The sequence below is a fragment of the Oncorhynchus keta genome, chromosome 37, assembly GCF_023373465.1.
Source record: "Oncorhynchus keta strain PuntledgeMale-10-30-2019 chromosome 37, Oket_V2, whole genome shotgun sequence".
NCBI classification, from domain to species: Eukaryota; Metazoa; Chordata; class Actinopteri; order Salmoniformes; family Salmonidae; genus Oncorhynchus; species Oncorhynchus keta.
This window is the reverse complement of record NC_068457.1, coordinates 11,093,060-11,117,001: the sequence shown is the minus strand read 5'-3', so window position 1 is coordinate 11,117,001 and position 23,942 is coordinate 11,093,060. Positions and strand designations below refer to the sequence as shown.

The 23,942-nt window shown below is 44.2% G+C and overlaps 1 protein-coding gene across 2 annotated transcripts in view; it reads left to right on the top strand.

Moving 5' to 3' along the window:
- Positions 1-3,894, top strand: part of LOC118370191 (dehydrogenase/reductase SDR family member on chromosome X-like) — a 34,251-nt gene extending 30,357 nt beyond the window's left edge. For both annotated transcript variants that reach the window (XM_035755060.2, XM_035755059.2), the window contains exon 7: positions 1,334-3,894. In XM_035755060.2, the coding sequence (XP_035610953.1) occupies positions 1,334-1,516 (183 nt within the window). In that variant the 3' untranslated portion in view covers positions 1,517-3,894. The remainder of the gene's footprint in view (positions 1-1,333) is intronic.
- The last annotated feature ends 20,048 nt before the right edge of the window (positions 3,895-23,942 follow it).

Here is a 23,942-nt window from a genome sequence, read left to right as displayed (position 1 = left end):
ATTGTCAGACATTGATATTTATCTCCGTCATAATTTCCTTTTTGGAGGCTTTTATCTTGGACCTGGGGTCTAGCGCCGAATCATATTTCATTATCTGTCTGATTGTTCGGGTTGTGTGTGTTTGGAAAGATGTCTCATATCCACTGAGGTTTGGATTGCCAAGTATTGCAGCATTTAGTATTGCAGCACTCGTTTGGTCAACTCACTGCAGTATGGAGGGCAGCTATGTGATGCCCACTGGCCACAGATGGTTGCTCAATCCTTTGTCCATATTACAAGTGATGATCACCCTAAGAAATATGGACCTGCATGAAATATTGTTTCGTTCAATGTTCGTCCCTTTTCCTGTACTATATTTATATTATAAGTGAGACGTATGTGTGCTGTCGAAGGCGAATATCCGTTTTATATACACATTTCTGGACTGTCGACGGATTTCATTAGGGGCTATTTCACATCTGCTGTTTGGAAATCAAGCCGGCCTGTCTGCCAGTGTCTTCATTCACATTTTCCATTCAAGGGACATCCTCAGTGTTAATCACATTGACTCTGTTTTTGGCCATACAACAATTTGGATTACTAAAATCTCACCTCTCGAACCAAATATATTGTGGGGAGCAAATTCTTCTTGACTCTTCAAAGTCCCCAATCTCCAAAGACACTCACACTCTATGTGTTGTTGATTGTGTTTGTGTGTTTAAACGAGGGACGTGAATTCAGATTCCCACGGGCAGCGAGTGCAGTGTTTAAATGCTCTGTGTTGGCGTTTGTTTCTCCTCCAGTGCAGTGGGCCCATTTAGGAGCCGCCATATGCGCTTTATATAAGCTCCAGGCTTTCCAGAGCAGTAGGCATGGCCTGCAATAGATCAGTCTGGCTCCGCTTCCTCCTCTCTAACCTCCTCCACTTAACCTGCCTGCTGCTGCCCGGCCTGCTGCACATCACTCACCACAGGCTGCTGCTGCCAGACAGACGTGTTAGTTCACCTGAGAGCTCACAGACGCCTTAGATTGCTGTAACAACTGTTTGTCATATATCTAAATAGCCTAATTCTAATCTCGTCCGCCCAGCCGCCTCTCCAGCAATTGGGGACAAGGTGTAACTAACTGAAGCTGCTTAGCAATTCAGCTGTGAAATGTATTTTACATTTTTGAAAATGGAACAGGGGGCACCATCCTGTTTATGAAAGCGTTGTTGCCGGTTCGAATGATTGATAGAACTGGGCTTCAGTTTACAATTTTGAAAATGGAACAGAGGACCACTATGTTTCTGAAGAACAAGCCTGTCCCTGCCTGTCCATTCTTTTTTAAAATGTTATTTCTGTGTCATCTCCAGACCCCAGCCGAGGGAGCGTCTACTTCTATCCTGGCTGCCACTGCCTCGCAGCTGGAGGGGGTCGGAGGCTGCTACTTCTATAACGGGGAGAGAACTGAATCGGCTGACATTACTTACGATCACAACGTGAGGGCTGAGCTGTGGAAACAGAGCTGTGCACTGGTTGGTCTTCGGGAGTCCTAGAGGAGGAACCAGGAACCATGATCTTAGAAGTATGCCAAGATCAGTGGCATGACACCTCCCTCCAGCGTCAACAACAACCAAGCTGCGTCAACAACAACCAAGCTGCGTCCCAATTCTCAAGCCTTCCCTTCGGCCCCAAGTGTGCACTTGTTCCCTTCCCTTCATGGATTTAAAAGCACTGGTATAGGAAATATGGTAGCAACTCCCTCTAGCCTAGGCTGACACCAATCCAATGCTTTTAAATTCATGGGGAGGAGAGCACAAGTGCATATTTTAGTAGTGTCGGGATACAGCCCAAGTCAGCCCCAGCCAGCACTACATACAGCGACAGCCTGTGGACTTAGGCTTCCTGATTACTTAGCAACATCTAGCTACAGCACAAACCTTGGTTGTTGCCTCTACAGTAACTGTCCTCTCTTGACCTCTGTCCTCACAGTACTGCGTAACACACCAGCAATTGGAATCGACTCTTCAGCATTTCATATCTTCTAACATAGCTCCTCCTCCGCAACGACAGTTCTGAAGACACCCATTCTACCATGCGGCAAGCTCTATTAAACACATGCTGAACTGCACATTGAGTGATGGAATTGATGTTTTTTATATTGCAATACACGTTCTGCTGCCAAATGTATTAAGCTTTGGTACTGTAGCTCCCTCTTCTGGAATCGCAGATAACAAAACATTGAAGAACACAAAGAACAACATCGGAGCTACTAATATCTCATCGAAACAGACCCATCTTTTTTTCTGTCTAAAATTGGACCCTCTGTCCATTCTTTTTCTCGTACTTGGACTCCCATCAGGGGCGGACTGGCCATCTGGCATTTCGGGTAAATGCCAGATGGGCTGGTCCATTTTTATCCGAGTGGGCCTGTGTAAATCTTTTTTTTTAAACAAAATGCTCATTATCTGGCTAATAATGGGGGCCAAAAGGGGAAAAAATTATGTTGTGTTAGTATAATGCCAGAGGCCATTTCTGGTCCTAGTCCACCCCTGACTCCCATCAAGGACTGGACCAAATATCTGTAGATGTACCGCCTCATAGCTGTGATCAAAAATATCATATCAAATATGCTTTGGTGAAGGGCTAACAATGACCACCATGAGACTCAAACTTGGTTAGCCTTATTCCCGCTTAATTTGCACTTGCCTCATTTAATGCGTGTGTCCAATCCTTGTTGTTGTCGTCATCCAGGAAAAAAACTGACAACGAGCTTCCTCATAGTACAGTAGATGCCTTTGCCTTGTTTGACTTACTGTGCCCAGAGGGGATGTTCTGCCCTGCTATCTCCACTTCACTGTGAAATGTTGTCGTGATTTTTGATGTGTCTGTGGCATACTGTGATGACAAAATGATGCTCATCTTCTGTGTTCTGAAACAGTAATAACATGTTAATGGTTGGTGGATCGTATTTTCAGACACGCCATTTTCAGTCTTAGATTATGAATCTTTAAATTACTGTAAGTGATTCTCATGATAAGATGTCTCTAGTGTGGAGAGTTCTAACTTGGGCGCTGCCTGTAATTTGTGCTCGTGTTCGATGGCTGCTGGAATTACAAACACTTGCTATGACATCCTTTTAATTGCGATGGCTAATAGGGACTGCACATCTTCATTATCTAACTTCTTCGAGGTGTCTACAATCCATTGTAGGTGTGCGTGTCGAAATTCTCATACAGGATATCGTTGACGTTTTGTCTTAGGTGTTTTGTGTTCAAGTACTGTTTGTGTGTATGCATACCTAAGCAGTGTACGGTTCAGTTCTGTACATGCCCCAAGACAACAGTTATTCAATAACAACAGTGCCAATACTTACATGCTCTTTAGAATACTAATGTGGAAGGTTTGAAGAGAAGAGGACTCTCTTCCAAGCTTCCACCTGCTTTTGTTATGATACAACACGTGTTATGAGTCTAATGCTGGATAAAAGGCAGACATAAGAGACACCAAATGAAAATCAAATTGTATTTGTCACATGCGCCAAATACGACAGGACCTTACTGCGAAATGCTTACTTACAAGCCCTTAACCAACCATGCAGTTTTAAGAAAATACCAACAACAACAAAAATGTAAGAGAAGAATAACAAATAATAAACACCGTAAACATTAGATATAATACTTCCAAGGTGTAAACATTTCAGTAAGGCATTTTCATCTGAAGTAATTCGGTTGTCCATTGTATTACCACAATCACTGTGAACGATGCCTTGTTTTCCAAGTTTTCTTTAGTTGTACTGTACTAAGTAATTAAGTAGTTATTCATTTGAGTTTCAAGTCATTGAGTGGTTCTTAGATGCGACTGTGTTGTCCTCACTCATGTCATAGAGAAGGATGTCCACATTGGACACAAATCTAAATAAAAATCTATTGTAAATGAATTACTATCCCCGATTTGTTTTTACCTTGTATCTTAAATCTACTATGTGCAGTAATGCATAATGATTGACAAAATTGTATTATCATGTTCAACATATTGACAATAGTGTGTGTGTGTGTGGGGGGGTGTCTTGTTCAAGTCAAACACAGGCACTGTCAGAATGATGGGAGATGATTCATTCAAGGACATTCATTCTGTGTAAAGGTAAGTAAGAAGGATCCAATTACTCTCATAACCACGGGGACTCTCTCTGTCTCTGTCTCTGTCTCTGTGTGTGTGTGTGACAGGCCATGACATGTATTATGTTACTGTGTGGAAGTACTACCCCTGCAGCTTGCAAGCAGGGCATCGGTCTTTTCGAAGCATCTGACAAACCAATCTGTCATTCTTCAGACTCGCACGTCATACCTAATGTGTGTCAAAGAGGACGGCTTAGAACAAACACTGTGCTCTTCAGGCACCATGAGTAGAGTAGGCCACACACACACACACACACACACACACACGTTGGGGAATCCAATGTTTTATTATGTTTTATTCACGAGTTACACAAGGATTTGTCTTCTATAAATCCATGCTGAGAGAGGAGAGTCATATCAGTGTGAATCTATAAACTATACTGGGCCGGCCTCAGCAGCACAGCCATGTCTCAATGGCCAGAGGATAAAGAGTCAATTATTTGGTCTTTGTGTTTTTCTTTTTCTTCCTCTTTATTTTTAAGAAGAAAGAATTGCATCAGGTCTGAGCAAAAAGGAAGTCATTGTGATCCCATACATGTGTTATGGAGACGACGCTTCGACCCGTAGCTCTGCATCAGGTTGCTTCCTTTCCTAGCGCTTTTATTTTGCATCAGTACAATTTATTACAGTCTCAAGCAGACAGCTAAAGGTTTAGAGCCACAAGATCACTAACCCCATGTTCAGATGTGTTTCTATGTTTATGTGTGCTATGTGATATATAGTGAGTACTGAATAGTATTCCATTGACTGTAGTGATTTTGGGTAGGGTAGCTAGGGTTAGGGTTGAACCAGGATGTGGACATGAAGCTAGGGTTAGGGTTAAACCAGGATGTGGACATGAAGCTAGGGTTAGGGTTGAACCAGGATGTGGACATGAAGCTAGGATTAGGGTTGAACCAGCATGTGGACATGAAGCTAGGGTTAGGGTTGAGCCAAGATGTGGACATGAAGCTAGGGTTAGGGTTAAACCAGGATGTGGACATGAAGCTAGGGTTAGGGTTGAACCAGGATGTGGACATGAAGCTAGGGTTAGGGTTGAACCAGGATGTGGACATGAAGCTCGGGTTAGGGTTAAACCAGGATGTGGACATGAAGCTAGGGTTAGGGTTGAACCAGGATGTAGACATGAAGCTAGGGTTAGGGTTAGGTTAGGAGAGGGATTCCATTTCCCTGTGCTTCTGTAGCTCAGTTGGTAGAGCATGGCGCTTGTAACGCCAGGGTAGTGGGTTCGATCCCCGGGACCACCCATACGTAGAATGTATGCACACATGACTGTAAGTCGCTTTGGATAAAAGCGTCTGCTAAATGGCATATATTATTATTATTCTACCGTGAGGTTTCTTGCTCAAGGAAAGTCCAGATGCATTGTTCATCCTAGATGGCTAGATTAGTTTAAGGGATAAATTTAGGGTTGAGTTAAGGTTTAAGTTGAATTAACCTGCAAAGAGTGTAGTGACTCTATCATGAGTTGCTCAACCTGTTAACCTTTCACTGCAGTGGGCTAAATCAGGGTTCTTGGTAGTCTTAAACAAATCTACTTTGAAACAGAAGTATACACCTCACACACATGATTATGGGCTTAAAAAAAGAAGACTGCTGTACCATGTCAGATATGGAGTTGAAGGGTATTTCATTTTGAGTTTGCATCCCAATATGACACTTTATGTACATCACAGAAGACTGAAATATTACAAAACCATTTGACATAGAAACACTGGATTTTGGGCGTTTTTTAATTATTTATTATTAAATTATGAAAAATATAAACATTCCACCCATGAGGCCCCTATGTCATTTGACTGGAGGAAAGGGACACTGATGTATTGTGTGGCTGTTGGTTTAATTATTATTAATATGGCTGTTGTGTGTGAGTGGATGTTAGTCCTAGTGAGAGCATAGGGCTGATTAAACCCTGTGTTATTCATTCAGGCATTTTATTGATTCATTCCTCATATTTGTGAAAGAGTGAGATTAAAATCAAGCAGAAAATAAAGCCGAGTTGGGACAAAGATCCCTGTGGGTTTTGAAGCTACCTTACCGTTCTGATTATTCAAACGAGCTCGAGCTAAAAGCTTCAATGATTATATTTCCTGTCATGGAAAAACACCCAATCAAATAACCATCATTTAAAAAGAGAATGCACAATCTGCTAGCTGCATCGCTGGCAGTACCGTAACTTGTTTTACGGCTGGATTCAATCAGTATCGCTCCATTGGAATTTAAAGGCAATGTTCCAGCGTTTGCGGAGACTGCATTCACGGTAAATGTGGCACAGTAAACGTTGCATCGGAAATTACCTTTACATTTTAATGCGGATCTTCCGCGACACAGACTGATTCCGGCCCATAGTGTGAGTCACTGGTACAATCCATTGAGGACTGAACCTTTACTTTATATTATGATTAATCCCCTTTTAAAAAGGGCAACTGAGTACATCCTTGTGTTGGAGACAGCCTAGAGTCATGGGAAGAGAATCCATCCCTTTTGAACAGGCTGTGAATGCTAAATTCCACAATGATGAAGTGTACCAAAACCCTCTTCCTCCCTGTGGTCTATTAGATGTTGACAAATGCTGTTAGTTAGGTAGGTAGGTATAATGACATTTTCAAGGCCATACAATTAAGCCCTGACCTCAAAATGTTTATCACCCAACAATGACATCCAACAAGGCTTTTCAAGGTCAATCAGAAAGTATTGCAACAATTAATAATCTCCTCATCGAATCTCATGTCATTCCACCAATAGGGTGGTCTGTACGGTGGGCTCCTCCCCCATGTCCCCTCTCTCGTTGTCTCCTCTCTGTAAAAAGGAGGGAGAGGAGCTCTCAGATCAAATGCTAATAGACAGTGATGATGAGTGATCTGTTTCCAATAGGCAACAGTCTGTCACTAGGGGGGCAATTCAGATATAGGAAATGTACGCCTTTCCTACGCCCTTCTCAGTATTTGGTATTCAGACAAGTAACACGCTCTGCAGGTGTGGCTACCTTGTGCTCTGAATAATTTGAATTCAACTGCTGAAGACCCTCGCACTTGCTGGCCAACAGATTCTCATGGGAGTTTTCATTGAATAGTGGTTTCAGTGCATTTATCCAAAGCCCTCCCTTTAAATATGGTGTAGCTTTTAGCTAGAATTGTGTTGACAGACTCACTAGAATATATCGAGAGAACGGGTTCAGAAAATTAGGGATCAATGAAAGAAATCCATCTAAATATACGCATATTCGTCTCTGTTTTAGCACCGATTGGTAGATAAAAAAGATACTCTTGTATATTATTTAGGTTTAGGAAAGTAATTAAATATCATTAAAAAAAACAGGTCCGGAGAGCCTTTACACACACAATTAAGAAAACATTGGTTTGATTCATTCAGAAAATTGGCAGTTGAAAATGTTTGGTTATTAGGCCTTGTCACGTAGAGTAGGCCAGAAGGCTAAACTGGATAACCTAACCTCTATCAAAATAAAAAGATGGCGGAACCGCAAAAGTTCTTCTGTGCAAAGGTGTTTATTTACAAGTGAATTCCGGAACAAAAAAACAGTACTGCCATCAACATCTACCTTATGGGACAGCTTAAAAACAATGCTGCCCCATCCACAGCTCAATCCAAAATAACCTCCTATGACTGAAAGAGAGGCTCCTTTTGTAGGGCTAGCCCCTCCCCTCAGAACAATTAACCCTAATTAATTCATCAATTAACAATACAAACCTACATTTTCCATGAACTAAACATACTAAAGGATATACATTGCAACACGGTTTTAAACAATATCACAACATAACATTTACAACATTACATTACTACTGACAATATCTTTCAATATGCCCATATGCATTAATGAGCCATTTGGGACAGGCACTATAAAGCCAACCCAATTCCCTTAGCTCGGGTCCTTTTCCAGCTTACCCGGAAGCTACAGAGATGGAGAGAGAGGAACAGAACAAACAAACAAGGCGCTCATCCACAACATTGATAAGTATAATAATTATTGTATCTCTCAAATATGAACATTGACAAGTGTGAAATGCATGCACCAAGACAGAAGTTAATTTGTGTGTCGACCCACATTGTTAACTTATCTTATAATGGCGCAGGGAGGAGTGATGAATATGTGTGTGCGTTAAAGAACCAAATGCTGCCCGCGGCCAGTGACGGACTTCTACGTCATATTACCTTCCTCCTCTCCTGAAGCGACCATGTTCGGGAGCCTTGATAGGTAGTCCGCAGTAACGTTCTCTTTTCCTGCCTTGTGACGGACACAGAACCTGAAGGGCTGGAGCTCCAGATACCACCTGGTCACACAAGAATTCCGGTCCTTCATGGTCTGGATCCAGGTCAGTGCTCTGTGGTCCGTGTGCAGGTCAAATTCCCTCCCAAGAAGGTAGTAACGGAGGCTATCTAGGGCCCACTTTATAGCCAGGCACTCCTTTTCGATTGTAGAATACCTGGTCTCCCTGGGCAACAGCTTCCGACTCAGGTACAGCACAGGAAGCTCTTCTCTTGGCTCCCCTTGGGCCAGTACAGCTCCAATTCCTACAGCCGAAGCGTCCACCTGCACGAGAAATCTCTTCTGAAAATCAGGGGTCTGGAGAACAGGGAATGAGCACAGTCGTTTTTTCAGTGTCATGAAGGCTTCCTCACACTCCTCAGTCCACTTCACAGGGTTGCTGGCCCCCTTCGAAGTGAGGTTGGTCAGAGGGACAGCGATGGTCGAAAACTGTGGAATGAATCTCCAGTACCACCCTGCCAGTACCCTTTGTAGAGATCCAATGTGGTGATGTAATGAGCTCTACCTATTCTCTCCAGTAAGTCGTCAATGCGGGGCATGGGATAGGCATCAAACTGGGAGATGGCATTCACCTTACGGAAGGAAGTCCATGCAGACGCGCAAAGAGACATCCTTCTTTGGGACAATGACAATAGGGCTGCTCCATTCACTTGAAGATGGCTCGACAACATCCATCTCTATCATGGTGTGGACCTCTTCCTTGAGGGCTACCACCAGCCTCTCAGGCACACGGTAAGGATGCTGGCGGACAGGGTTCTGGCCAGGTTTCAAACGAATGACGTGTTCTAGGACTTTGGTTCTTCCTGGTCTCTGACTGAAGAGGGCCGGATACTTGCCAAACAGCTGCTTCAACTCATCTTGCTTGTCTTCTTCCAGGTGAGCCAGTATGACTTCTGCTCGTTCTTTCCATGCCTCTGTGACCCCATCCGACTCATCCTCTTCTACTCTGCGGACCAGAAAGGACTTTCCTTTGGAGAGTTCCTCTTTCTCCTCCCAGGCCTTGAGAAGGTTCACATGGTAGGTTTGCTTCTTCTTACCCTTGTCCGGGTGCAGCACCTCGTAGGTCACTGGGCCCATCTTCCTCCCGATTAGGTACGGTCCTTGCCATTGCGCAAGGAGCTTGCTGGTAGACGAGGGAAGGAGGAGCAGGACTTTCTGTCCTGGCTCAAACTCTGTGGCGAGCGTGCTGGTCATAGCCTCTCTTCTGGGCCTTCTGGGCTTGCTGAAGGTTTGCTCTAGCTTCCTCTCGGTACCGTTCCAACCTGTCTCGCATCTGGAGGACATACTGGACAATCCCCTGTCCTGAGGTAGCTACTGGGGAACCTTCCCAGCACTTCTTCAGCAGGTCCAGTGGTCCTTGCACTGGCCATCCATAGAAGAGTTTGAATGGCGAGAAACCTGTCGATGCCTGAGGCACCTCTCCCTGTAAGCAAAAAGCAGAAAGGGTAACCACTTATCCCAGTCTTTACCAGTGTCAGCCACAAACTTCCTCAGCATGTTCTTGAGCGTTTGATTGAATCTCTCTACGAGCCCATCCGTTTGGGGATGGTAGGGAGTAGTCCTCAAACCTTTAATGCCCAGCTGTCGGTGGAGTTGAACCATCAGTCGCGAGGTGAAGTTTGTCCCTTGGTCCGTCAGGATTTCATCTGGGATTCCTACACGAGAGAAGAGCTGAACAAGAGCACTGATTATTTTTGGAGTGGTTATGGAACAGAGTGGGAAGGCTTCTGGGAACCGGGTGGCATAGTCACAGATCACCAATATATACTTGTAACCTGCACTACTCTTCTCCAAGGGTCCAACAATGTCCATTGCAATTCTCTTGAATGGGGTAGAGATAACAGGCAGTGAACATAGAGGAGCCCGTTCAGACCTACGGACAGCACTGGTTTTCTGGCACATGATTTGCAGTATTTTTGTACATCAGTATACATGGAGGGCCAAAAGAAACGGGAGCCTAGCCTAAGATAGGTCTTATGTTGCCCTAGATGGCCTGCCCATGGAACTGTATGTGCAAGGTTGAGAACAAGTGGTCTACAGGTAGATGGCACCACCAACTTCCTGCTATCTGCCTCTGACCCAAGGTAGAGTATGTGGTTGTCTACTGTGTAAATCCCCCCACATGAAGATTGACTGTCCCCAGCTAAGGCCTTGTCAAACAAACATTTCAAGGTTGCGTCAGACTTCTGCAGTGTAGCAAAATTTTGTGGAACATCCCATGGCACCTCTAACCCAGACACATCAGCAACAGGTACAGGGGTTCCCACATACTTCTCAAGACGCCGCTGGCGGCGTGACTTTCTGGGCCCTTTGGTTCCCCCTTCGCACAGACTATCACACAAGTCAGGCAGAGGTTGTAAACCAGCTTTGGCCTGGGCACGAGTGACAACTGAACATGCCATCTGAACATCAGACTGGCAAACTGACTGCTCATATAGCTGACCCCCCACACTTCCCAACAGATCAGAGAGTACAGGCACATCCCTCCCCAAAATCATCTCAAAAGGTAGCTTCTCCATTACCCCAACTTTGAGGAGGTATTTCTGACCCTGAATCTCAACTGAGAGCTCAGCTGTGGGCTGCTGTGACTGGTCACCATGGACACATTGGATCAGTGTCTGATGACCATAATCAATGTCATTAACAGGTACATTACCTTTTCTGATCAATGACAGGGAACTGCCGGTGTCAATCATCGCAGTAAGACTTTTACCATTCACTTTTACAGGTACCATGCATGACCCTTCCCGAGTCTGTCTATTCTGAACACCATCCCCCTCTCTGGGTACATAACAGTAACCTGAGAGCTTGGATTTACGTAGCGGACACATTGAAGCTTTGTGCCCCTGCTGCCGGCAGTAAAAACAGGTCAGACCCCTCCCATCAGAGCGAACTGCATGATCCCTTACCTCCCTCCCAGACACATAACCCCCAGAGTTACCTCCACCATCTCTGGCGTTTCTGATGCCCCTTGTGTCTGAGACTCCTTGGAGCGGGTGCTGCAGGTTGTGGTGGGCCCCCTTTACGTGCATTAAGATACTGCAGTGCAAGCTTGGCCGCCATAAGCCCGTCCTTGGGCTCGTGCTCTCGGACCCAGGTTCAAATGTCGTGTGGTAGAACTTGTAGAAGTTGCTCGAGGATGATGACCTCCCCGATTTCGTCCTGTGTCTTCTCCCCCGGTCGAACCCATCGTCGGTAGAGACCCTTGAGGCGGTGGTACGTCTCTGTCGGCGACTCACCCGATGGCGTTGATGCAGCTCTGAAGCGTTGACGGTAGGTTTCCGGTGAGATGTCAAACTTCACCAGCAGCGCTTCCTTCAAGCCCTTGTAGACATTGGACAGCCCCTCATCCATTGCTGTGTAAGCCTCTAAGGCCTTGCCCGTGAGCAATGGGACAAGCCTGCAGGCCCACTCTACCTCAGGCCACTGCCACGTCTTAGCCATGCGCTCAAACCTCAGCAGGTAGTTTTCAATGTCCTCCCCTGCTGGTATGAGGGCATCTTTGGCTCCTTCCTCAGGAATGCTGGAAGATGGACGTTAACACTGCTGGACTGGTCTCCTGGTGCTGGCCTCATTACTGCTTGGGGTGCCTGCTGTGGAGTTGAAGTCCCTGCTGCATCGAGCCTTTGTCGTCCTGGTGTTGGAAGACCCAATCTTGGGCTCTCACTGACGAGTTCCGCCTGGTGGGGAGCTGTGAGGATAGATTGGCGTAGGCCACGTAACTCCTGCTTGAGGTCTTCGTCCCTCCTCTCAAGGCAGGTGAAAAGTTGCTGAAAAAGGGTTACCATGGTTGGGTGTGGTTCTGGTCCCCCAACTGCTCCTTCAGTCAGCAGCTCACCCAGTTCTGGTTGTCTTTGGCCCCGCGGTCGGGCTCCTAGTTTCTCATACTTGACCTCTTCTTCACCAGACGATTCCATGGTATTCCACCCCGGTTCAACTTCAGGTACCTTTTCTGACAGTTGATGCTGTTGCTGAGAACGCAATCCTGTACGCATTCCTTTACCTCTCTTGTTGGAATTCACTGATTTGCGGTACGCCATCCCACCACTGCCACCATATGTCACGTAGAGTAGGCCAGAAGGCTAAACTGGATAACCTAACCTCTATCAAAATAAAAAGATGGCGGAACCGCAAAAGTTCTTCTGTGCTAAGGTGTTTATTTACAAGTGAATTCCAGAACAAAAAACAACAGTACTGCCATCAACGTCTACCTTATGGGACAGCTTAAAAACAATGCTGCCCCATCCACAGCTCAATCCAAAATAACCTCCTATGACTGAAAGAGAGGCTCCTTTTGTAGGGCTAGCCCCTCCCCTCAGAACAAATAACCCTAATTAATTAATCAATTAACAATACAAACCTACATTTTCCATGAACTAAACATACTAAAGGATATACATTGCAACACGGTTTTAAACAATATCACAACATAACATTTACAACATTACATCACTACTGACAATATCTTTCAATATGCCCATATGCATTAATGAGCCATTTGGGACAGGCACTATAAAGCCAACCCAATTCCCTTAGCTCGGGTCCTTTTCCAGCTTACCCGGAAGCTACAGAGATGGAGAGAGAGGAACAGAACAAACAAACAAGGCGCTCATCCACAACATTGATAAGTATAATAATTATTGTATCTCTCAAATATGAACATTGACAAGTGTGAAATGCATGCACCAAGACAGAAGTTAATTTGTGTGTCGACCCACATTGTTAACTTATCTTATAATGGCGCAGGGAGGAGTGATGAATATGTGTGTGCGTTAAAGAACCAAATGCTGCCCGCGGCCAGTGACGGACTTCTACGTCACAGGCCTACTGACGGTTGATACTGATAGTAGATAATATCATATAATGGCGCTGGAGGAGATGGCGGCCGTTTTACAGGCTCCTAACCAACTGTGCTTCTTTAGTTAGTTTTTTTTTAACATTGTTTGTAACTTGTTTTGTACATAATGTTCCTGCTACCGTCTCTTATGACCGAAAAGAGCTTCTGGATGTCAGAACAGCGATTACTCACCTCAAACTGGACAAAGATGTTTGTTGTTGTTGATATGCTACAGTTTGTTGCCATGTGACTGGTTTCACGTCTCCAGCGATTATACGGTCAAATAGATCTAAAAACAAGTGTAATTTATATTCACAATTCCCTTCTCCAAACAGATGACTAATTTACCTAGCTCTTATCGATAGCGCTTATCAAGTTGTAAATTACAGGGTATGGAGAATTATGTTATTTCTATTGGAAAAAATTAGGTGGATGCTTTTTTTCTCTTGAAACTGGTAGGTTCACTAGACCTCATTCATGGTTTCCTCGTGCGCCAAGGTGGTGGAATTATTATGGAATCCGCCACACCTTCGTTTATTTATTCAATCTCCACCCAAAACGAATAGCGGGTGAATAGCACGCATGCTGTTCTCACGCTTAAGTTCAAGGTCAGAATTAACAAGTGCACAAAAAGAGAAAAAAGCATTCCATTTACCTGCACTTAACTCGGGTTGGAATCGGCCCCAATGTGTTTAAAGAAGAGCATTATAGAAGAGGCCTCTGCATCAATGATCGTGTAAGAAGTTATGCCTTTGCATGAACATTTATGCTTTTATATATATATATATATGTGTTTAAGTTCAAACAGAAAACTCTGTCATTTTTGCACAAGCACACTCGCACAAACAGCATTCTTGCCTCACTAATTACATCCACAATACATTGTTTCCTATTACAATTACTTACACAAACTCTGCCATAATTTAAACAATCCTGACACAGCCGTTCACATGCATTCTCTTTCCAATTTATGCAATGTTCTCTTGAACCACTGGAGATTTACTTAACCATGTCAGCTCAGGATTCAATTTAGCATACTTGAGTAGAGGGCCTATTTAAAGTTAATTAGATGTGTAATGCAACAAGGAATAGCAGTATAATGAATCTGCTCATGTAGAAAATGGGTCTAGCCTATTCTGTGGCTGAAAGACTGTTCTTGGAAATCCCATCCACCACACACACACACACACACCACTCTCCCTTGTGATGCCTTTTCAGAGGAAATGGATTGTGTCTCGGGCAGATATTTCAATACGGCATGGCCAGACTGTAAAATAGGATTTGTCGTTATCCAGGGAATAGATGTACACATCATCTGTGACAGCCACAGCACCCTCTGTTAGTGAACATGCAGTACAGGCACATTGAGGGCTTAATATCCTAAGTCAGCTTCAGAACCTTCTCAAGTCTAGAGGAAAGGAGCGTATGTCCTTCTCGTGGCTCTGGTTTCTGCCAATCATCAGTGTCAGAGAACATTTCACAGATAATCCAATATGTTCATTATGTTCACAACTAAGGTTAAGGGGAGGTCATGGTAAGGTAAATGGTGGATCAAATCAAATGTTATTTGTCACATGCGCCGAATACAACAGGTGTAGTGAAATGGTTACTTTTCAAGACCGTAACCAACAATGCAGTTAAGAAAAATACCTAAATAAGAAATAAAAGTAACAAATAATTAAGAGCAGCAGTATAATAACAATTGCGAGGCTATATACAGTACAGGGGGTACTGGGTACAGAGTCAATGTGCGGGGGCACCGGATAGTCAAGGATGTATTGAAGTCTGTGCCAGTGATGATACGGAATAATTAATGAACATGGACACAGAATTGGTCTCATTGTGGATTTCATATGGTATTGTGCATTTCTGGTTGAGCAGAATGGACATACACAGAGCCTAGGTTAGACATTTATGACCCCCATTGATACTATGATGAATGGGCAGGGAGGCCCATGTGATTTGGATTTGAGGCCAATCTGAGCTCCCCCCACCTAATTTTTTTTTGAAAAAATATATTACCTTTTTAAATGTACCATAAACACAACGAGTCATTATGTTTTCATCTGATTGTCAAACAAATCACATCAAAAGAGTAGGTTACCTTCGCACGTTCATCCCAAATAATTCCATCATCCAAACTGTGCGCCCGCCGACTTTCTGTCAATTTGCAAGCGGCTGAAACTACCTCACCGGACAAAGAATCCGAGCAAGCGAAACAGCACCCCAGTCTTACTATATGTAAACCCATGCCATACTCTGACATTGCCATACTCTTTTTGGCCAGACAGCATCAGATACATGGGTTATACATACATGTCCTCTGCCTTGACGACGATGGCAGTATTATCAGCAGTATTATCAGCAGCACCTGTCTTACAAAATAAATGTGTATTGTATCCCCCTCGAGCAGGGACTATCAACTAGATTCAGCCGCGGGCCGAGTTTCTCTTGAGCGGATGGTCAGGGGGCCGGACCATAATTACTAATAATTTGTCAACTATAAATTGGCCGCAAGAAGCCTAAACGGATATAATATTGTATACGATCACATACTGTACAACTCTTTGTTATGCATGGGAATACTTTGGAACAGATTTCCAAAATTAAAATCACTTGGAGCTGATTTGCTGGTGTTTTTACATTCTTTTATGTCCAACAAATATGTCCAACGACCGTACCAGTCAAAAGTTTGGACACGGCTACTCATTCAATTGTTTTCTTCTTTATTTTTACTAGTTTCTACATTGTACAATAATAGTGAAAAGATCAAAACTATGAAATAACACATATGGAATCATGTAGTAACCACAAAAGTGTTAAACAAATCTAAATATATTTTAGATTTGTTTTTTAGATTCTTCAAAGTAGCCAACCTTTGCCTTGATGACAGCTTTGCACACTCCTGGCGTTCTCTCAACCAGCTTCACCTGGAATGTTTTTCCAACAGTCTTTAAGGAGTTCCCACATATGCTGAGCTCTTGTTGACTGCTTTTCCTTCACTCTGCTGTCAAACTCATCCCAAACTATCTCAATTGGGTTGAGGTCAGGTGATTCTGGAGGCCAGGTCATCTGATGCAGCACTCCATCACTCTCCTTCTTGGTGAAATATCCCTTACACCGCCTGGAGGTGTGTTGGGTCATTTTCCTTTTTAAAAACAAATGATAGTCCCACAAAGCGCAAACCAGATGGGATGGTGTATTGCTGTAGAATGCTGTGGTAGCCATGCTGGTTAAGTGTGCCTTGAATTCTAAATAAATCACAGACAGTGTCGCCACCAAAGCTCCCCTTCAACATCACACCTCCTCCTTCATGCTTCACGGTGGGAACTACACATGCGGAGATAATCCGTTCATCTACTCTGCGTCTCACAAAGACATGGCGGTTGGAACCACAAATCTGTCATTTGGACTCATCAGACCAAAGGACAGATTTCCACCCATTGCTCCCGTTTCTTGGCCCAAGCAAGTCTCTTATTATTATTGGTGTACTTTAGTAGTGGTTTCTTTTCAGCAATTTGACCATGAAGGCCTGATTCACGCAGTCTCCTCTGAACAGTTGCTGTTGAGATGTGTCTGTTACTTGAACTCTGTGAAGCATTTATTTGGGCTGCAATTTCTGAGGATGGTAACTCTAATGAAATTATCCACTGCAGCAGAGGTAACTCTGGGTCTTCCTTTCCTGTGGTGGTCCTCATGAGAGCCAGTTTCATCATGGTGCTTGATGGTTTTTGTGACTGCACTTGAACAAATGTTCAAAATTCTTGAAATTGTCCGGATTGACTGACCTTCATGTCTTAAAGTAATGATGGACTGTCATTTCTCTTTACTTATTTGAGCTGTTCATGTCATCATATGGACTTGGTCTTTTACCAAATAGGGCTATCTTCTGTATACCCCATACCTTGTCACAACACATCTGATTGGCTCAAATGCATTAAGAAGGAAAGGCATTCCACAAATGAACTTTTAAGGCACACCTGTTAATTGAAATACATTCCGGGTGATGAAGGTCATGAAGCTGGTTGAGAGAATGCCAAGAGTGTGCAAACTGTCATTAAGGCAATGGGTGGCTACTTGGGAGAATCTCAAATCTAAAATATATTTTGATTTGTTTCACACTTTTTTGGTTACTACATGATTCCAGATGTGTTATTTCATCATTTTGATATCTCCACTATTATTTTACAATGTGGAAAATAGTATAAATAAAGAAAAACACTTGAATGAGCAGGTGTCTCCAATCGTTTGACTGGTACTGTATATACACTGCATTCTGAAAGTACTCAGACCCCTTGACTTTTTCCACATTCTGTTATGTTTTACAGCCTTATTCTAAAATTAATTAAATTGTTTTTCCCCTCATTAATCTACACACAACAACACATAATGACAAAGCAAAAACAGGTTTTTAGAAATGTTTGCAAATGTATAACAAATAAAAAACTGAAATATCACATTTACATAAGTATTCAGAACCTTTACTCAGTACTTTGTTGAAGCACCTTTGGCAGCGATTACAGCCTCAAGTCTACTTGGGTATGATGCTACAAGCTTGGCACACCTGTATTTGCAGAGTTTTTCCCATTATTCTCTGCAGATTCTCTTAAGCTCTGTCAGGTTGGATGGGGAGTGCCCTGAGCACTATGGAGCAGGTTTTCATCAAGGATCTCTCTGTACTTTGCTCCATTCATCTTTCCCTCGATCCTGACTAGTCTCCCTGTCCCTGCCGCTGAAAAACATCCCTACAGCATGATGCTGCCACCACCATGCTTCACCGTAGGGATGGTATTGGCCGGGACGGGAAGCTTGGCATTTAGGCCAAAGAGTTCAATGTTGGTTTCATCAGACTAGAGAATCTTGTTTCTCATGGTCTGAGAGTCCCTTAGGTACCTTTTGGCAAACTCCAAGCGTGCTGTCATGTGCCTTTTACTGAGGAGTGACTTTCATCTGGCCACTCTACCATAAAGTCCTTATTGGTGGAGTGCTACAGAGATGGTTGTCCTTCTGGAAGTTTCTCCCATTTTCACAGAGGAACTCTGGAGCTCTGTCAGAGTGACCATCGGGTTCTTGGTCACCTCCCTGACCATTCCCCCCAATTGCTCAGTATGGCCAGGCGGCCAGCTCTAGGAAGAGTCTTGGTGGTTCCAAACTTCTTCCATTTAAGAATGATGGAGGCCACTGTGTTCTTGGGGAACATCAATGCTGCAGACATTTTTTTGGTACCCTTCCCCAGATCTGTGCCTCGACACAATCCTGTCTCGGAGCTCTATGGACATTTCCTTCAACCTCATGTCTTGGTTTTTGATTTGACATGCACTGTCAACTGTGGGACCTTAGACAGGTGTGTGCCTTTCCAAATTGTGTCCAATCAATTTAATTTACCACAGGTGCACTCCAATCAAGTTGTAGAAACATCTCAAGGATGATCAATGGAAACAGGATGCACCTGAGCTCAATTACGAGTCTCATAGCATATGGTCTGAATACTTTGTTTCTTCTGTTTTCACTTTGGCATTATGGGGTACTGATGAGGCAAAAAACGTCATACATTTTAGAATAAGACTGTAACTTAACAAAATGTGGAAAGAGTCAAGAGGCCTGAATACTCTCCGAATGCACTGTATATATTGTAACGACCCTGGGTTTATAACGGCGGAAATCGTCATCTTGCCGCACGAGCATGCTTTTGCGGCACAGTCGATAGAGCTCCGGACCTCGGGCTCGAAGGTCAAGGGTTCGAGACCTGCTCCCTGCCTGTTTCATTACATTGGTGTCAGAAATGATCGGACCTTGCATCCACGACAGTGCGTGTGCTTGGCCGGTGAGCGCGTACCTGTAAGACGTAGAGTCGCGAGGACGCGCTCTTTGAAAGGAGGGAGTAGTGTAACGACCCTGGGTTTATAAGCGCGGAAATCGACTCTGCCCCACGAGCATGTTTTTGCGGCACAGTCGATAGCGCTCCGGACCTCAGGCTCGAAGGTCGATGGTTCGAGACCTGCTCCCTGCCTGTTTCATTACAATATATATATTTTTTAGTTTTTTAAATGTTTTAATTTTACCCCTTTTTCTACCCAATTTCGTGGTATCCAATTATTGTAGTAGCTACTATCTTGTCTCATCGCTACAACTCCAGTACGGGCTCGGGAGAGACGAAGGTTGAAAGTCCGATACTCAACCCAACCAAGCCGCACTGCTTCTTAACACAGCGCCATCTAACTCGGAAGCCAGCCGCACCAATGCGCCGGAGGAAACACCGTGCACCTGGCCACCTTGGCTAGCGCACACTGCGCCCAGCCCGCCACAGGAGTCCCTGGTGCGCGATGAGACAAGGACACCCCTACCGACCAAGCCCTCCCTAACCCGGGCTAGGCCAATTGTGCGTCAGGGACTCTGATGGCACAGCTGGCGCTGCAGTACAGCGCCCTTCACCACTGCGCCACCCGGGAGACCCCAGTTTGTTTGTTTTTTGCTCAGAAGACTTGGGGTGTCAAATAAAATCACCCGCGGGCCAAATTCAGCCCATGGACCACCAGCAGGGTTCTGCCCTAGAGTGTAATGGCCTTGAGGCTGGGTTTTTACTAAGCTAGCCTCGTCGAGAACCAGGCTTCCCTAATACAGGAAAGCCTGGATACGTTCATGGCAGAAAAATAGCTAAACAAGGGTGTAGACCCAGTGTAAATCAGTAACTCCTTGCTACACGCCAAACCAATCAAATGCCTTGCTTGTCCGGCGCGCCAATAGTGCTCACTAGATTAGTGTCGTACATTTGACAGTCTATGGTGAGGATGACCGGGAATTCACTGATTAAAATCCCATCAAAATATGTTAATGTAGTATGTTGAATGTGTGTATAGAGCACACGTCTGACGAAACACAGTTCAGTTTTTCCTTCAGGTTTTCTTCCATTTTCTGCAATGTTGCAAACTAGCATACGGTCCAACTCTGTACAAACTGTGTCCTTTCTAGTCTTACAACAATGACGAGCATATCACGAAGAGCCAACGAGCGTGTGGGGGGAGTTTAAAAAAAAAGTTACATCCAATCATAATCTTGCTGCTGGGAGCCTGTGTACCATTCAAACCTCCAAGGGAGTCGTGAGAGCGTCGTGATTTAGGAGGTATGGCAAATGTGAGACTCCTACTAAAGTAACATATGGAATTGCTTTAAGATGGTCATACCAAGGATAACTTAGCTATTTGATTTATAATTTTAGGACACCTATAGGTATAAAAAAAAGTATATATATATATATATATAAAATAAAATAAATATTGGATGAGACATTGAATTTGGCCTTGCTTCTATTAGTCCATAGAAACGCATTCAGTAACAGATTCATACATGGAAAAACAGATAGTGAAACATGTAGTCAAAAGGAAGTATGTTTTGAAGTGTCTGTCCTATATCTGAGAGATATAAGAGCGCTCAGGAAAAAAATGTGCAAATCGTTTTTACCCTGGAATTACCTGTACACCTTCGACGTGGTAATGCCCTTTCACATCCATTCATTTTTCGGCCCAGTTCCAGGTTGACACTTGTGGGTGTCGGAGAGAAAAAGGGAGAAGAGAACACCACCGCTTTTCGTGAGAAGACGGATTTTCGCGATATCTCCTGGTTTGACAACCGTGGAGGCTGCTGAGGGGTGAATGGATCATAATAATGGCTGGGAAGGAGCAAATGGAATGGCATCAAACACCTGGAAACCATGTGTTTGATGTATTTGATACCATTCCACGGATTCTGCTCTAGTCATTACCACGAGCCCATTCTCCCCAAGTAAAGTGCCACCAACCTCCTGTGTCTGACAATCACCGCTGTAGCTCTACCACCTTCCACCGCGGATGCGGAAGGCATGCCCATGCAAAAATATCTCTATCTTTAAACAAAAAATATTGAGAGGGGGATTTTTTTTATTATGTCTCGAGTGGAGCATGGGGGAGCCTCAAGTGGAGAAATTATTTTATTTTATGCCCAGCTCACGAGGCCCCTTAATGATGTGTAGCCTGAGGCAATTGACTCGTCTGCCTAATGGTAAGCCGTACACGTTGGTAGAAGGCAACAAATGAAATTGTATTTTTTACTTTAGATCTGAGAGACTTGATGAAATCGAATAAGGGAATATACGGTATAGCTCAGTTAGTCTAGTCAGGGTCACAGTGAACATCCCAGATAGTACCCTATTCCATATAGTGCACTACTTTTGACCAGAGCCCTCAAAAGTAGTGCAGTATATACGGAATAGGGTGCCATTTGGGATGCACGGTCATCAGAGCGGTTGATTCATGTAGCCCACATCCCATTTCAGTCCCCAGCGGTGTCAGATTAAGTGTCCTCATTAACACAGCTAGCGACTGTCCGTGACAATGTGAAGGCTAAACCACATAGGATTTATTACACCTCCCGCTGAATTTATGATACACTCCCATCTCATCTATGATACTAACCAGCGAGAAAGAGTGGCGAGAGACAGACAGAGAGAAAGAGGGAGAGAGAGTGAAAGGGGGAAGAGAGAGAGGAAAGAAGGGGTGGGGAGAAAGAGACAGAGTGAGAGGGGAAAGAGAGAGCAAGAGATGCAGAGAGAGCGAGAGAGAATGGCTTTGCCATTCAGTGCCACCTTGTGGACTTGCTAGAGCAGTTCAGTGTCTTACTCAGAAAACACCAACTCAAGGTCAGATTTATATCTCACTGTAAATGTCAACAATACCAGTTTCATTTGTAAAATAGGTCACAAAAACCTCTTGAGTATAGTAACCTTGGATTGTGCAAAACAAAGGCCTTGAGGTCTTATGGACCAATTTATGTGGTAAAGAGTGTTTCAAGGGTATGGAAAACTGGATGGAAGTCTGTATTTGGAGGTAACCAAAACACATGGTTTGAGTCATGTAGGTGGAGTAGACTATTAAGGTAACGCCCAAACAATATATGTAATGCATTGGACTGGTAATTCAAAGGAGATGAGCAGGCTGAGGCTTGAACAGAAGTAAAATGACATTCAACATATCAAAGATCTACTGGATCCTGTCAGACCTTCTTATCAGTCTGACAGGATTCAGTGGAAGAATTTAGACATGGCTTAAAACCTGAATCATAAACAAATACGTGGAGAGAGACTGTCATACTGACCTTGTTGGTTGGCCTGTGTGAGATAATAATTCTTGAGCTAGGTGAACATCCTTTGACAGACAGACATAGCGAGAGAGAAAGAGAGAGAGAGAGAGGGATACAGAGATAGCAAGAGAGAGAGAGAGAGGAATACAGAGATAGCAAGGGAGCAGTGCCTCTGGTGACTCATTCTGATTCCACGTCAGCCGTTTCAATTTCAAACTCCAACTGTGCGCAATTCCACAAAGCCCTGTGTTCTCTGATGTCCTCCAACTCTATCTCTACTGTCTGGGCTCTATCCCCTGGGATATGTCCCAAATGCCACATTACTCCCTACACAGTGCACTACTTTTGACCAGGGCCCATAGTGCTCTGGTTAGAAGTAGTGCACTATGTAAGGAATAGGGTCCCATTTGGGATGCAGAGCTAAGTTCTACTTGCTGTCTTTTAAGGGATGAACAGTACCTATTGGTTAGGAGGTTTAGGTTGTCAGGCTGCCCTATACACCATAAGCCCCAAAGTTCAAGGCTGAGAGCCCTGGCGGATTGGTGCCAGGAAAATAACCTCTCCTTCAAAGTCAACAAAGGAGCTGATGGTGAACTACAGGAGACAGCAGAGAGAGCACGTCCCCACATCGACGGGGCCACAGTGGAGCGCGTCAAAAGCTTCAACTTCCGCGACGTGCACATCACTGACAACCTGAAATGGTTTTATATATAGAGTGCGTTCAGACCCCTTGACTTTTTGCACATTTTGTTCATTACAGCCTTATTCTAAAATTGATTAAATCGTTTTTTCCCCCTCATCAATCCACACAATACCCCATAATGACAAAGCAAAAACTGTTTTTTAGAAATGTTTGCAAATGTATTACAAATAAAAAACTGAAATAGCACATTTATAGAAGTATTCAGACCCTTTACTCAGTATTTGTTGAAGCACCTTTGGGCAGTGATTACAGCCTCGAGTCATCTTGGGTATGATGCTACAAGCTTGGCACACCTATATTTGGGGAGTTTCTCCCATTCTTCTCTGCAAATCCTCTCAAGCCCTGACAGGTTGGATGGGGAGTGTCGCTGCACAGCTATTTTCAGATCTCTCCAGAGATGTTCGACGGGGTTCAAGTCCGGGCTCTGGCTGGGCCACTCAAGGACATTCAGAGACTTCCCGAAGCCACTCCTGTGTTGTCTTTGCTGTGTACTTAGGGTCGTTGTCCTATTCGAAGGTGAACCTTCGCCCAAGTCTAAGGTCCTGAGCACTCTCGAGCAGGTTTTCAACAAGGATCTCTCTGTACTTTGCTCCGTTCATCTTTCCCTCGATTCTGACTTGTCTCCCAGTCCATCCCGCTGAAAAACATCCCCACAGCATGATGCTACCACCACCATGCTTCACCGTAGGGATGGAATTGGCCAGGTGATGAGCGGTGCCTGGTTTCCTCCAGACATGACGCTTGGCATTCAAGCCAAAATGTTTAATCTTGGTTTCATCAGACCAGAGAATCTTATTTCTCATGGTCTGAGATTCCTTCAGGTGCCTTTTGGCAAACTCCAAGCGGGCTGTCATGTGCCTTTCAA